Source organism: Electrophorus electricus, chromosome 22 (assembly GCF_041902795.1).
Source record: "Electrophorus electricus isolate QZ-2024a chromosome 22, ASM4190279v1, whole genome shotgun sequence".
Lineage (NCBI taxonomy): Eukaryota > Metazoa > Chordata > Actinopteri > Gymnotiformes > Gymnotidae > Electrophorus > Electrophorus electricus.
This window is the reverse complement of record NC_137518.1, coordinates 8,175,001-8,191,581: the sequence shown is the minus strand read 5'-3', so window position 1 is coordinate 8,191,581 and position 16,581 is coordinate 8,175,001. Positions and strand designations below refer to the sequence as shown.

General features: G+C 38.4%; 2 protein-coding genes and 1 long non-coding RNA gene across 4 annotated transcripts in view; 1 reads left to right on the top strand and 2 right to left on the bottom strand.

Annotated features, from left to right (window-relative positions):
• Nucleotides 1-10,501, bottom strand: part of iffo2b (intermediate filament family orphan 2b) — a 32,482-nt gene extending 21,981 nt beyond the window's left edge. For both annotated transcript variants that reach the window (XM_027001921.3, XM_027001922.3), the window contains exon 1: nt 9,463-10,501. In XM_027001921.3, coding sequence (XP_026857722.2) covers nt 9,463-9,944 — 482 coding nt within the window. In that variant the 5' untranslated portion in view covers nt 9,945-10,501. The remainder of the gene's footprint in view (nt 1-9,462) is intronic.
• On the bottom strand, nt 3,949-7,652 carry LOC145653095 (uncharacterized). The gene is made up of 3 exons (XR_014119411.1): nt 6,689-7,652; nt 5,962-6,276; nt 3,949-5,407 (listed from the first exon to the last, which is right to left on the bottom strand). It is a non-coding gene; the product is annotated as an uncharacterized LOC145653095 (long non-coding RNA).
• Nucleotides 10,502-13,894: 3,393 nt separating the features above from the next.
• mrto4 (MRT4 homolog, ribosome maturation factor) overlaps nt 13,895-16,581 on the top strand; it is a 3,289-nt gene continuing 602 nt past the window's right edge. Inside the window, exons 1-6 of the mRNA XM_027002040.3 lie at nt 13,895-14,006; nt 14,458-14,516; nt 14,593-14,696; nt 14,809-14,890; nt 14,995-15,062; nt 16,279-16,430. Coding sequence (XP_026857841.2) covers nt 13,979-14,006; nt 14,458-14,516; nt 14,593-14,696; nt 14,809-14,890; nt 14,995-15,062; nt 16,279-16,430 — 493 coding nt within the window. The 5' untranslated portion in view covers nt 13,895-13,978. The remainder of the gene's footprint in view (nt 14,007-14,457; nt 14,517-14,592; nt 14,697-14,808; nt 14,891-14,994; nt 15,063-16,278; nt 16,431-16,581) is intronic.

The window sequence follows — 16,581 nt, the reverse complement described above, 5'->3', positions numbered from 1 at the left end:
CTCAGATTACAACATCACACCGTAGTAATGAGTTAATTAATTTATTTAATGAGAAAATTAAGCACATTAGAGATAACATTAAGAGTATTAACATGACATCAGGCAGCTACTTAGAGATCAGAATAAGCAAGCCAAAAATGACTAGAATCCTTTACATTTATCCAAGAGCCAGAACTTACATCCCTGATCTCGCACTCAAAATTCTCTACTTGCTTACTAGATTCACTGCCCACACACTTTCTTAAGGAAATCCTACTGGAGGTAATCGAACCTTTACTAAATTTAATAAACTCCTCATTGAACATTGGCTACATTCCTAAATCATTCAAATTAACAGTAATCAGACCACTTATCAAAAAAACTAACCTCTACCCATGTCAGCTGTCAAACTACAGGCTGATCTCAAACCTTCCATTTATTTCCAAGATCCTAGAAAAAGATGTAGCTAAGATCATATCTGAAACAGAACCAGATACATGAAGTCATAGTATGGAAAAAGCACTAATTAAAGTAGTTAATGATCTGTTGTTGGCTTCTGACCAGGGTTACATCTCTTTGCTTATATTGCTTGATCTGAGTGCAGCATTTGACACTATATATCACAACACTTTATGAGATAGACTTGAAAATGTTGTTGGGATTTGGGGAAAAGCCCTTTCTTGGTTTAAATCTTATCTAGCCAACAAGGTTAGCTATGGTGTCCCACAAGGATCTGTCCTAGGGCCTTTGCTTTTTTCCTTATACATGCTACCTCTGTCTCAGCCAAACCAGAGGACATTGTTGATGAATGCGTAAAGGACATCAGACACTGGATGCTGAGGAACTTTCTCTCATTTAATCCTGACAAAACACAGGTGCTTCTATTAGGCTTATAGACAGCTAGGTCCTCACTCTCTAATTACTCAATGAATCTCAATGATCACCCAATCACATCTTCTCTAGCAGTTAAAGATCTTGGAGTCATCATGGATCTCATTTCAAAGATTAGGAACATGCTCTCCTCATATGATGTAGAAAAGCTAGTCCATGCATTTATTAATTCAAGATTGGACTACTGTAATGCCTTACCCTGTGCACCCTGTGCACCTCGCAAAGCAGCAACCATCAAAAATTTGAATGGCAAAGTACTGCAGAATGAAGATGAAACAAAGCAAAGGTGGAAAGAATATACAACAGAGTTGTATGCGGGCAATCAAGCAAATCAAGAAGCTGTTCAGGAAGACACAATCAAGCAAGAGCCAGATATTTTGGAGGAAGAAGTAACCTGGGCTCTGAAACAACTATCAAACATGAAGGCACCAGGCACTGATAACATACCATCTGAATTACTCAAGCCAGTGCCAAGTGTTAACAATACTCTGCCAACAGATCTGGAAGACTAAACCACGGCCCAAAGACTGGACAAGATCGTTTTTTGTCTAATTACACAAAAAAGGTGAAACGTAAGAATGTGGCAATTATTGGACCATCACACTTATATCACATGCAAGTAAAATTCTACTGAAGATTATTCAGAAACGCATGGCTAGATTAATTGAAAGGCAGCTCCCAGACGTCCAGGATAGATTTTGCAATGGACACGGAACTAGAGATCAAATTGCAAACTGCGCTGGATTATGGAGAAGACCCGTGAATATCAAAAGGATGTGTACATGTCTTTTATTGACTACAGTAAAACGTTTGACTGTGTTGAACACGTCAAGCTGTGGAAATGTCTGAAGGAAATGGGCATCCCAGGACATTTAGTAAAATTAATTCAGTTGCTCTATACAAGACAAGAAGCTACAGTCAGAACAGCTTTTGGCAACACTGACTGGTTTGAGATCAAGAAAGGCGTGCGACAAGGCTGCATTCTATCGCCAGTCCTGTTCAGTCTGTATGCCGAAAAGATTATGAGGAGATGCAATTTGGATGAATCGTCAATTAGAGTGAAAATTGGTGGGAGAAATATCAATAATCTTCGATACGCTGATGACAACTTTGCTTGCAGAAAGCATAAAAGACCTAAAATATTTGATCCAACGTGTCAAAGAAGAGTTGAACGCATGGGATTGTACCTGAATATCAAGAAAACAAAAGTAATGATGACAACAGGCAATGGTAGAGTTAACATAAAAATTGACAATGAAGAAATTGAATCAGTTCAAGACTTCATCTTCCTAGGATCCAAGATCAACTGCAGTGGCGAATCAGGGCCAGAAATCAAATGAAGAATCATACTTGGCTGCAGTGCAATGCAAGGGATGGCAAAGATATGTAAGAGTAAAGATATTACCATTGCAACAAAAACCCGCATGGTCAATGCAATCATATTTCCGATTTCCATGTATGCATGTGAAAGCTGGACCCTGAAAAAGGCAGACAGAAGGAAAATTGATGCTTTTGAGCTATGGTGTTGGAGGCAAATGCTGTGCATCTCGTGGATGGATATGGTTACAAACAGGATGGTTCTAGAGTGTGTCAAACCAAGAACATCATTAGAGGGCAAACTCACCAAGCAGTGGCTCTCTTATTTAGGATATGTCATGCGAACCAATTCCCTGGAAACATCATTAATGCTCTGCATTGTTAGTGGGTCCAGAAGAAGAGGACGCCAAAGAACACATTGGCTAGATACAATCAAGGCTGACATGAATATGCAAATGAAAGAACTGAAAGAAGCTGTTAAAGATAGGAAAATTTGGAAAAATGATATCTCAGAGTGTTCGAAAGTCGGGTCCGACTGAACGGATAATCATCATCAATGCCTTACTATCTGGCTGTACCATTAAGTGCCTAAACCATCTCCAGCTAGTACAAAATGCAGCAGCTAGAGTTCTTACTAGAACTAGAAAATTTGATCACATCACTCCTATCTTAGCTACTTTATTTTTACTTCCGAGTAAAATTTCATATTTAATTCTAAAATGCTTCTAATGACCTACAAAGAACTGAATGGTCTTGCCCTACAGTACCTTAAAGAAATCCTAGTGCATTATGACCCACCACACCTGCTTGGATCAAAGGGGTGCAGGCTCTTTACTAGTACCAAGAATAAGAAAATCTACTGCTGGGGGCAGAGCCTTTTCCTATAAAGCTCCCACACTATGGAATAACATTCCAGTAAATGTTCAAGATTCAGACACAGTCTCAGTATTTAAGGCTAGGCTGAAACCTGTCTGTACAGTCAGCCATTTTATTAACTACTTCCCATCTTAGGTAAAGGTGTAGATCTGCAAGTCCATGGGCACTGAGAGTTATGGCAAACTGAGGTTATGATGCTGTCACTTCACCTTTTTGTCACTCAAGTTTGTTGACTGAGAGCAGTAGCATGCTGTTGTTCCAGGGTGCACTGATGCCCATGTTTCCTTTTGGCTCTATCCTTTTAGCTGTGTTGCCATAGCTAGATCTGCCCGAGTACATCTTTGCACATTATAGTTCCCCAATTTATACACCCTCGTACCTGGACATGCCTAATAATCTATTCTCTCTCTCTGCCAAGGTAGACCTACCCCTGATGTCATGATGTTACTGAGCCTCAACACGTCTCAGCTGCCTTGGTCACTCCCATCACCCCCTGATGTCCCCTGCAGTAGCCCAACACACCTCCACCCTAGCCAACTACTTCTCCCTTAGCCTTGGTGGACATTCTCTTGCGGGATGGGTTTTGGACACGCGCACACCATCGAAAAAAGACTAGGACTTCTAAAAACTGGACTAGACATTATATTGCTTTTTTTCCATTTTATTATTAGGTTTCTCTTAAAAATTGTTTCTATTGTGGTGACCGTTGTTCGCCAGAGGACAATGGGCCCTCCTTTGAGTCTTGGTTCCTCTCAAGGTTTCTTCTTCATGCTCTATGGAGTTTTTCCTTGCCACGGTCACCCTTGCCTTGCTCACTGGGGGCTTGGACTTGGACATTTGCAAAGCTGCTTTGTGACAATATCTGCTGTAAAAAGCAATATATAAATACATTTGATTTGAATTTGATTTAATTCAGTAGAGCAGCAATAGCAGCCTCTGGATCAGGCTTGAATGCAACAGAACAGATGATGGACCCAATCAGTAAATTGCAAAATGATTTATAATACCCTATGTCTGGGCCTGTAACTCCACCTGACCTTTTCATAGCTGTAGTGACTAAGCCACTGACAGTTTCAAAGTTTGCAAACAAAAAGAGGACAGCATGACTATGTTGGCAACGGAAGTGCTTTTTTTAAGGTAACAGAAGGAAGATGAATAATATTTTTCTAAGAGCGATCATTTTACGACATCATCCAAATGATCTAATCTGCATTACAAAATAAAAGCATCACCCCCGCAGTCATTAACATCAACGACTGCAACAGAAGTGTTATTTATCCTGTGTCCATGCCCTTTAGTGATGATTAATATATATATTTATAAACATTTTGACCTGGTTAGGTTATGTAGTTAGGTAGCAGGATCTTAACCGGCCACAGTCTGAACCCCTTGCTACCTCTGGTGTCTTTTCTTCCTTTTGATTTTGTGTGTGTACCCAAGGGTACGTTTAGCTAATACGTAATTCTTGATTTTATTTTTCAACATACTATGACCACAGTCGATGTTCAGTTAGTTCGAAGTTAAGAATTTTGCTAGTTGGCGTTAGCATATTAGCATCTAACTGCTATTATGAGACTTGTTAGCTATACTGTCTATAAGGTAGCGTTTATGGATGCAAAATAACGAGCAGTATTACTCATTGATATTTGGCTTTTTAGCTCTGTTTATTTGCTATGTGTACCAGTGTGCCTTTAGAGCCACACATGACTCAAGCCACTGACAGTATATGTGAATATGTACTCGGAATGTACCCCAGCTCGGGTAAGGAACACAGAAATCAGTCAATACAAGAATAAACTATGATCACCCAGCCTTAATACATTGTGGTCTTGTGTCATTGCCTGTGTAGAACATGTTACTTCAAGACACACAATTCTGGAAGTCGTATTCGACATTTTGTACATGATCCCATGGTTGTACATATCGGATGATTTGTAGACACACAGTTTCTCTTTAGAGTATATGCTAGGCTTCTCGATCAAGTAAGTAAAGACACCTAGGCACTGAACTGGTGATCATTTGGACAAATTATCATCCCAGTCTAGAAATATTTGGCGAGTCTCTGAGAGAACTGCTCCCTTTGGAAAGGTATGCTCATAACTCGTATGATCCTGCAACTTAAGCTGATTCGAATACGGACTTAGAGTAGATCCCGTAATTATTACAATACTCATTTCGAAGGAATCTAAATGTGAAATAATCTTTCGACACATACTTACAATAAATTGACATTATATTTTATTAAACGTTATAGCTGTTAAAGAAACTGGACTCCACTTCCGTTCCTGGTGACGTTGCTTCTGAAATTATCTATTAAGACATGGCAGAGTTTGGTGCGAGGTTTCTAGAGTAAAAGAACATGCTAGAGTCAGAGCAATTATACTGCCTGGATTCTGGCATTGTTTTTTTCAGTGCACATAGGTTGGTTCTGACTGTTACCGACTTGCCTTTCTTGTAATCAGGTGGTAATATATCACTTCACTTGAGTCTATGCACTAATAAAATTTAATTATCTACCATTGGCACGATAAAACCGCCTTTCCAAATGTCAAAGTACAACACGACTGTTACACTGGAAAATTTGAAACCGCAGGAGCAAAAAAAAAAGACAAACAAAATCAAAGAATTAATTCTGAATTAATATTGCTACTTTGAATGCATTTACTATTATGCTCTTTATTTCTATACTCATTTTGTGCCAAGATATATTAAGGGGGTTTAACTAGGTGACGATTAGGTTTGCCAACCATCACAGGCCCAAATCATCTTAAATTCTATCAATTATATATTGAGATGACCCAAAATGTAACAGTACTTCTCACTTAAGCAGAAACACATGAAACATAAATCTCAAAAAGACATGTCTGGAAAAGTAAGCATTAAAATGACTAAGCTCACCTTTTGCTTTTATTTTTGTCAGAAGAAATAAGATGTTTGTATTATAACAGAATAACCCAAAACAGAATTAATCATCATATCTGGTGTGTTAAGGTGATTTAGGATTGTCTTTTAAGGTATGTAAGAATTTGTGTGTGTGTGTGTCTCCGTGCACATGCACAATTTCATAAATTAATTGCCATTCCCCTTCTACCCCTTAATTTTTTTAATCAGTCACTGGAGCAAAATACATGCCAATAGCCAGGTAAAAAAGTGAGCTCCAGGCAGAAACCTGACCACCACCCAGCAAGGAGAGAGGTGATGGAGGAAGATTCACTGAAAAAGAAGAAAAAAATTAATGGAAAGGAAAAGAAAAATGGAGATAATTTTTAGTTTGCTCAAATTTGGGAGAAAGTATTTGAAAGAATGACTCCATGTCTGGCTTTCTATCAAAAGTTGCCTATTCATAAAGCATGTTCATTTAATTAAGATATATACAATTAATACACAGTTGAATAGTGTAATCTTTATTTAAGCATCATTAGAACAGCTGGTATTCAAAGATATTTTGGAATTCCTTCTATTAATGCAGCTAATGTTTTTTAAAAGTTTTAAAAAAGTATTTTAAACTAAAGTTATACAAGCACCTCTCACAATTATGGACTTAGGACTTTTAATAAAAATAAACTGAGGCAGTCATTTTCCAGCTACAACATAACTATTAAACATGCTAAAATTAGGTACATACAACATTTTGTCCTTCCTCCCTCCTAATTTGAGTCACCATCACTTAATTACTGCAGAAAAAAACAAAACAGATAGCTTCTACCAACTTATTTGACTATTCTAAGGCATACCTGTTTTCATCTCACCAGTGCAGTAATGTGATTCACTAGAATAACGTGACAGACATTTATCTGGAACACTCATTCACTTTACTCAATGTTTTGTGTTGCTTTGGAGACAAAAGTGTCCACATCCCCAACACCCCCCCCCCCAAGATAAATCTCAAGCCTTTCCAAAAGCAACTACAAACACAGTGCTATAAATAGGTCACCCGCTAGCTTGGATACAGGGAAGCATTAGATAGCAGCAGAGCCATGACTGGAATTTATCTACAGATAAATATTCCATCAATCTTGGGAAAAGTATATATTGGCATGCATACAAGCCAAGTCAAGGCAGCCATCAATGACTGAATGGTCAATCCAGTTACTCACTGGGAAAGCACTAACCAGTATTTGATGCATGCATGGACAAAAAAAAAAAAAAAAAAAAAAAAAAAGAGTGGGGACAAGAAAGGACACAGACCTGTTTCACTCTGTCTCCTTCCTCAGACCATGTGCTCTTTTTTGGTTAGTAAGGGTGCATTCGCTGGTGAGTCAGCACATACCAAGACAAGGAGGTGGCAGTAGCAGCTCCAAAAAGGCAGCTCATAACATTCCCCCCCCCACCCTTGTATTGGTATGTTTAGGGGCTGTTTACATTGAATTATACATTATGGTATCTAAATAAAGCCATTTCTAGACCTAAACTTAACTTTAATTTTATCCTTAGTAAGTAGTTTTTCAAATAAGAGCAGTCATATTAAAATGTATATTGTAATGTTTCATGGTTTCCTGTTATTGTAGCAATGTTTGATCCCCAAAAAGAGCTAAATACATGTGTATGCATAAATGCGCACACACACACACACACACACACACACACACACACACACACACACACACACACACACACTTTCCCTGTTTCTCCTTCTGAAATATTTTCACACTCTGGTCATACAGGCATGCACCAGTCACATTCCCCAACATTCACATGATATTCCATTCTTAATGCTACTATATAAGGGCACATGAGGACAGCAACAGATAAACTCCAGAACAGAAAAACGTCATCAGACATTGCCATGGGTCTCAGATCAGAGCACATCCATGCCCTACAAAGGTCCCTGGAATACTTCAAGCACACAATAGTTACAGTAGTTGAAGAAAGCAAATCATTAGGCTGTGGACTGTCACCCTGCAAGGAGATGTTTTATTCATGCATTATGTTTCTCATGCTGCAGCAATTTACTACCATTCTCGGAGAAGGCCTTAAATGGCTCTGTTCACACAGAAACTGGCATTTATATGCATGCCCACTGAATGCCCATAGTATCAAAATAGTTCAGGGTGAATAAGCATTAATGAGAACATCAGCTGGTTCTTTGATCAGTCATATGACTGTCAAACTGATTCTCCACTAGTGATTGATTTTTGCCATGACCCCCAATATCACAGTTAATTCCATGAAATAACATTAATCGTCATCAGTGGACATTAACTTATAAGTACATATAAGGTACAATACATGTACATATATGGCAAGTACATATATGGCAAGAAACAGTGAAGCTCTAAATAATTTGAATAAATCTTCTTTTTCAGTTGACAGAAACTACAGAGAAAGTGATTGAGAATTCAAGATTGTATTTGGAGACCTATATTCCTGCCAAACATCTTCAAGCATCTATCTTTACCACTGATCAAACTCACACACATGCATGGCAGAACTGTAGCTCATTAGAAGTAAAAAACAAATTCTGCATAAGCCACTCCTGAAGATGTATTCACACTAATAATATACACACACACACACACACACACACACACACTTCCAGACTCCCCCTCCTGGTGGTCCCTGTACACTGAAGGTTTTCCCAGCTCTCTTGGGTACATTGGATCCTGTTCATGAAGAGCCTCATAATTAGTTGATGATTTGAAACAGTGGCATTAATCACACTCTGCAGTGTGGATGTGGGGAGGTCTTATGAGCTGGTGTGGAGAAATATTACAGTTGTTATTGAGGCTATATATAAATCCAGTGAAAGTTTAACAAAATATAAAAATATTTCTGTAGGGTTGCATCAAAAGATGCTTTTTACTTCTGGATTCAAATATGGGAATGAAAACACTGCCATGCATTTAAGAAATGCAAAATTCCCTAAACGCACATTGGTCACTGATTTTTACTAACATCCATGAAATATAGACAGAGTCTGTGCACGGAAAACATAAAACAGAGCTAACAACTCTGTTGTTTTCTATCAGACTATACACTGCCTCAGTATCATGACATGCTGCGGGAAACCATTAATTAAACATGCTTGTTTTTAAGATGCCCTGAAAACCTTCATGTGCCTAATTTGTTTGAGACCTCACTCAAGAAATACTCCCATTTACCAATTTATTTTCATTATACTCTTGTCAATGTTTAAGAAATCTAGTCTCTTTTGTGCTTGTTCCGCTGCCAAGGTATTCCGCTGCAATGAATCAGTGTGCTCTCAGAAATGTTGAGTAGAGGCTTTAGGCTCAATGCAGTACTAAACCAGAGGCCTACGATGGATTAAATTTGTTAAAATGTAGGCAAGCCCAAAAACTCCATAACAGATGAAACACTGGGACGTAAGTTAAAGGCTGACATAATATTTATGTATTTTTAGTGACAGATTTTTAAAACAAATTCCGTAGCAGTACTCACTTTCTCTTGTACTCGTCTCTCTCCCGTTTGACTTTGGCCAAAACGTTGTAAAGCGCTCTAATTTCTGGGGTGATGGTATCGATCTGTACCCCAACACCGTCCGGATGCGTCCAGGACACTCCTGGTCCTTGGAGAGTTTCAAAGTGTCCCCCATGCCTCCGCACGTGTGTAAAACTCCAGATTGTGCCCGGGAGTCTGGATTCCTGTGAGTCCGTTTGGACGGCAACTTCACGACTGAAGAAACCTTGATACCGTGATCGTTCCAAAGCTTGCTGTAGCTGGCTTTCTAATAGTTTGTTTCGGCGCTCCAGTTCATGGACTTTGGCGAGGAAGCAACGAAACCGCAGATTCAGTGTCTTCAGGACATGAATATTTGACCCCAAGTCATTCCGCAGGGCAGAACCGGCCGTTGGTGCACCACTGCCGGGTAGTGTTGTAATCATACTGGCTGACAAAGCTTCTCCAAAAAGCAAGGTGTTCATCCTTTTATCCCAATTATATCAAATTGGAGACTGCGGCTTACTCTAAGCACCAGATTCACGCAAACCAAACCCTCACTAAAGGCAATATTTCCGTAGTGTCTAGATCTGTGAACGCGATTTTAAGTGATGTCACCATCACTGTCAATATTATTTTATTCTTTCGGAATAAAAATGATCTTCTTCGTAGAAATATGCACAAACATTGGTCATACGACAGTGTAGCAACGTCCAGAGGCAGCTTGGTATCAGCTCATTTTCTTATTTAGGAGCTACGATGCAGCGTACAGCCACCGACTCATTGTCAAATGCTACGCAAGAATATGAGACGTTATACATTTACCTTAGCTTTTGCGGATGCTATAGACTTCAGAACAAAATCGAGCTTACTTTAAGCTTAGTTTAAACCGACTTTACGAAGTGCCACTACCAGGTTTAACCGCGTGGCCAAAGGACTGGTTTATATCCAATACTAACGGCACCGCTGGATCATATTACATGGTGCTAAACTGAGCTACCGCATCAACTACTCCGCCCCCATCCCAGACACGCGAGCAGGAGACGCACTCTCGCGCATACTCACACACAAAACTGAAGCCACAATCGTTGTTGCTTTAGCCTGATGCGATAAAGGCGCCTCCTTCTTATCCTACATGTAAATCACGGAGTGTAAACTGGTAATAAACACTCAGAATTTGGTAGTTTAGGCTACATCACTAAAATGAACTATTTCCAGATGTGGTTAGATAAAAGCAAGGAAAAATGAATGGTTGAAACATTCGGCTACTCTATTACTCTTCGAAGCGTAGTATAACATTTTTGACTCGTAACAGATAAACCCATAAATAAAGAGCGATCACAATGTTTTCAATGTGTTCCGTTTGATATCTAACAGAATACAAAAACATTAAGGGGCATGTGTCTAACCTTATTATTTATTTATTTATTTATTGCAGAAAGGTGATTACAACAATTAAAACAACTCAGGACATGTGGATTATCTCGATAACGTTAATGACAGCAAATAGATCAAACAATGAGATGGACTGCGACACTAGATATGGTTATCTGACAATAGATTATTGACAATAGTTAATTTGCTAAACTTTCTTATAACGTCTAAAGCATTAAACAGTCTTGTTTTGGAGGAGGTTTCCATTAAAAGACCCACATACACTGATTCTTTATTCAAAATAAATATTTACATTTAGAGCATTTGGCAGACACTCTTGTCCAGAGTACCTAACAGAAGAGCTTTGTAGAGTCTATCAAATTCATATCTTCTTGTGAGAATAATACAGATTTAATATATTTCATATTTCATTGCAAATAACATATATTACATTACCTTGTAACATGAAATAGCTAGATAAATGAATACATTATCTTGTACTGTAAAGTCCAAGACTTTATCATTTCTGGTTTATATATATATATATATATATATATATATATATATATATATATATATATATATATATATATATATATATATACACACAAGTATTTCTTTGATATTGTATGTGTTATTAATCTGTTTTGTTCAAACCTAAAACAATTTGTACCGGTTCACATGAAGGGTATGAAGCAGACTAAATAATTTCAGTAAAAAGCATGCGCACGCACACACACACACACACACACACACACACACACACACACACACACACACACACACACACACACAAACACACACACAAAAGAAGTAAAAAAATAAAAATATATATTTCTGGAATATTATGTAGCACTACTGCAGTTACTTTTGCCAGATAAATAAAATGTGTATGGTGGCTTTGAAGTGCAAATAACTTTAACAAACCATTTTCAATGACTATCACAGGGGAAAAGGTGCTGCTTAAGCTACAAGGAATGTTTCCAAGTCACGGTTCCACTTTGTTTATATTTTTCCTAGCAAAACAGTAGAAAATATTTTTATTCCTCTTTTCAGATGAGGGTAAAACTGGCTAATACTGAGCTAGCTAGCATGCTATAGTATTATCTGATCTGGGCAAATTGACAGATGATGATGATGATGATGATGATATCTCTCCTCTTACCTGTCCTCCTGACTCCCTCTTGCCATAGCCTTTGTATTGTACCTCACTGACAACATTCACCTTTAGTGGGTGTCGGAACACATAGCTACTAGTTGTTTTGGTCTTAGTGTAGATGTTGAGTTTCAATGCATCCATAATTTTCACATCCTCTGCATATACCCTCTGTCACTGAGGTTGCTTATGGTGTTAGCAAACACCTCCAGCAACACATGTGTTTTCTGGGCCATATTGTGAGCAGAGTCTAAGTGAAAACTAACCCACAAAAGGTGGACACAGTGCGACACTGCTCAACAATACAGAACAGTTCTGAACTGTGGAGCTTCATGGGTTTTAATTCATACTATGGGTGTTTCATAGATGGGTTCGCTGATATAGTCACAATGCTACATGGACTCACAGCAGTGCTGCAGTGGGATGAGAAGACTGAATGGCAAGTTCATTGAGGATATGGATGTCAGTGACAAGGGCATCGGTACCATTCTTATGCAGGATGGGGTTGAGCAAGCCAGAATGAAACTACAGAATGAACAAGCAGAGAGCTGTTGACTGCAGTGCCTGGACTGTACCATTTCCACTCTTACTTTTATCTGCTTTTCATTCAGCAATATTAATCATGCTTCACTAACCTGCCTCATGCAGTACAAAGAGCCTGTGAACCAGGTTCTGAGGTGGATCACAGTGATACAGCAATACTACTTCACCCTTCAACACCACACTGGACACCTACACAGTAATGTTGATGGCCTGTTTCAAGGACAGTGTGCCACTGAAGAGTGCTGCCCATCGTCTCCAGTGACACCAGGCTTGATGCTGTGAGCTGTGAGGAATCCCAATGCACCCAGGAACTCTCCTGGGCATGAAAATGGCTCCAAGAAAGATTAAATCTGGACTGGCAGGTGTGATGCTGTATGGTTCCACTGAGCAACTGAAAGTCTCAGACTACCCTGCTCCTCCCCCTAGAGAGATGGCCTCATGGAGTGTTTCAGTTGGACAGTACACTAACTCACTTTACATTAATGTTTTAAACACATCAAAATATACCAACAAATATAAAATCAATATTCTTTCAAAAGAATCATTATAACTGAGCTTGAATTTGTTTGAAATAACAAACAAAGAAAAAGCTTTCTTAATTTCTCTAACACCATGATGCCAGTGCAGTCTCTGCAATGTCTGTAAATCCTCTTATACTTTGATTCCTTATACAATGACTATGAAGCTAGTGAAGCTAGTATTTAGAAGTTGTACTGGAACATATCCAGGCATGGGTGGATTTACACGTGGGAGCAGATTATTTAAAAAATCTTTGAAGTTTTGCCAAGTGGGAAGTTATTATTTATTTATTCTGACTTATTAATTATTTACTATCACTTTGATCAATATGGTTTGTTATTTGTTCTGGCAATTCAGGATATCACAAATGCCTGGCAACAGACTGAGTGGAACCTGTGGAATCTATTTATTGCCATTGAATATAATGGCATTTGAATGGAACACATCCTAAGATGGATTCGCAGATCCATCCTAGAGTCAGCTGGTATCTTGGTTTCTGCTTTCCATTGTCTCTCAGAGTGATATATGCTGTAGCCAGACAGCAAGCATCTGATGTTCAATAAAGACATACCCTTTCCGTTTTGAGTTGATGTTGGAGTTTCTGATTTTTTTTTTATATTTGTCGTCATGTTTCAGATTTTGCTGTAGCATTTTGACATTTATTGAGGTGTTTTTTATTTTGTTGTGTTTTTACTTTTGCTGTTGTATTATTTTTTGTCATTTACTGTGGTGTTTGTACGGTTTTGCCGATGCGTTTACTGATTTGTTGGTGCGTTTTTGGTTTGTTAAAATGGGTTGCACTTTCAGGACACCGCTGATAGTGTGACGATCCTTCATGCTGCTAACAGCTAGGCGGCAGTACACAATTTTTTTTTTGTAACTCACCACTACATTAACAGAAGTAGAAGTGCTAACAACGTGTGAACCATGCCGAAATCCAAGCGGGATAAGAAAGGTTGAAAGCTTTATTTGTTTTTTTAAACATAGCTTTTTATGTTGATACATTCTGTTGACAATCTGTCATGTAGTCCCACATTGGTTAGTGTCTTGAAAATGTGCGTAATGTGTAGGATAACGCCTACTTTGCAATTTAGTAATATAAAGTTGCTAAATAAATCTACCCTAGCTAATCCTAGCTATCCACAGACATCTGAATGTTGGCTAGCAAGTTGGATGTTTGGTTGTTGTCTTTTTGTTTTGTTTATGACTGTCCAGTGTCAGCTGCAGTCCAACTAGAACCGACTGGTTTTAAATTACAGCACATTTCAACTTGTTAGCGTGCTGTAGATGCTTACCTAACATTAAGTATATAGTTTGCATGTTATGTTGCTTGTGCCTCACGGTCGTTGTTCGTCATATTATCACATACTAGCCTTTTTATTAACAGTTTCTTTCTCCGTCGACAGTCTCCTTGACAAAAACAGCCAAGAAAGGGTTGGAAGCAAAACAAAACTTGATTGAGGAGGTTATTATCTTATTTCAGTTTTTAATATTTTGTTACACAAATAGTGGAAGTGTTGAATTATATTCTCTCCCCACAGTTAAGAAAATGTGTAGACACGTACAGATACTTGTTCGTCTTCTCTGTGGAGAACACGAGGAACAACAAACTCAAAGATGTTCGTGCAGCTTGGAAACACAGTCGGTGAGATACCACGCACACGTTTAATCTGTTTATGCACTATTGCCTTTATTGCTTGACTGAAGCCTTGAGTGCTGCTGAAGTTTCTAATAAAGTTCGGGTTGTTTTTTTTAAGTTTCTTTTTTGGCAAAAACAAAGTGATGATGATTGCACTTGGTAAAGGACCAACAGATGAGTACAAGGATAATTTGCACAAGGTATTCAACTACTAATTCTTGTTTTTGATGATTTGCGAATTACCAAATTACAGTTTGACTTGGCAAGGAGGATCCCAGGTAATTTAATTTTGCCTACCTTGTAGGTCAGCGAGTTTCTGAAGGGAGAAGTGGGTGTCTTATTCACAAACAAAACCAAGGAGGAGGTAATAGAGTAAGTGCAAGAGTATAATTTAAAAGTATGGTGTATTTTTATTGCACATTGCTTATTGAATGTTTTTGTTCCTTCAGTGTGGTGCTACAGATGCCTACCTTGGTGTGTTGTGATTACCAAGGGGGCATTCCATGAAGAAGTATTCCTCAGTGTAGCAGGATAACTTAAACCCAAAGTCAAGTGTTGAGGGCTATTCCTATTGGACAATCCACAACTTTGAGTGTAACATATCTAGCTAAATAGATATCCTGCTTTGTGGGATACCAGCTATTGTGTGTGTTTGTTTATAAATGTTGTCTATGGAGTGTTTTAAGTTTATACTTGTTTATGTTTGCATCTGCAGACATGGAGGGTCATCAATACGCAGGTGTTCACATAGATGTCAGCCAACATACTTTAACCTAACGGAATGTATAAAAAGCAATGAAGCAAAAAGCAACAGTAAAAAGTGTCACACTCAGTAGCTAGTATCTTCACCCAGTTTGTCCCATCTCTCTCCAAGTATTAATGCTAATTCCATTATTCTAAAATGTTGAGGATAGGTCTTAGAAATGTGTGTATTGCAGAACATCATCTGACTGCCAATCCTCAAACTATCTCATTGTGTTTTTGCACTGGATTGGGCTGAAAATTTTGTTTTGTGACCAGTGACCAATACTATTGAATAGCTAGTCAGTGTTTACTTGATTTACAACTACATGGAGCCACACAATGTGCAGTTGAGGTTGTGGATGAGTCCATGTCAGGGCTTCTATGTGCTTGCTATGCTTAGCCATGACTTGCACTGTGGAGATTTTTTTTTTTTAATTAAAAAAAGTATATTGTGAAATGTTATGCAATATACTAAAAACACACATGAACACTATTTGACAGAGTGGAAAAATGGGTCTGCATTTTGACAAATTATGTGAAAATCTCAGTTCAACCAAATGCCCACAGAATGCTCACGTGGAACATCTAAGATTGGTTGGAAATTTGTTGGAAATTGTTGAAAGATGATTTGCATATGCCAGCCATTTGTAATAACTACTTAAAAAAATATCACAAAAGGTAATATTGCAATGATATGAACAAACAATATATTGTACAGCCCTACAATTGTTTAGTGCCATTTAGGATAGATTTGTGCAGGCTGACCATTAGTAGCTGCCTCACAGTGATTCTTGATACTACAGAGTCCTCCAGAACAAATACATTGTTGAATTGTGTCCTTCAGGTATTTTGACTGTGTCAAGGAGACTGATTATGCACGGGCTGGTAATGTTGCAGAGATGGCAGTGACCCTAGATGAAGGGCCTTTGGAACAGTTTACACACTCTATGGAGCCCCAGCTCAGACAGTTAGGACTACCCACAGCCCTTAAAAAAGGTAATTTAGCTTTTAAGCTGTTTTAAAATCAACTACCCAAATCTTTAACATTGTATAGGGCAATCCATAAAACTGATCTCAATGCAGCATTTATGTAGGAGCTTTTCCAAACCAGACTAAGTTAATTATGTCAGGGGTTTTTGTTATTTTG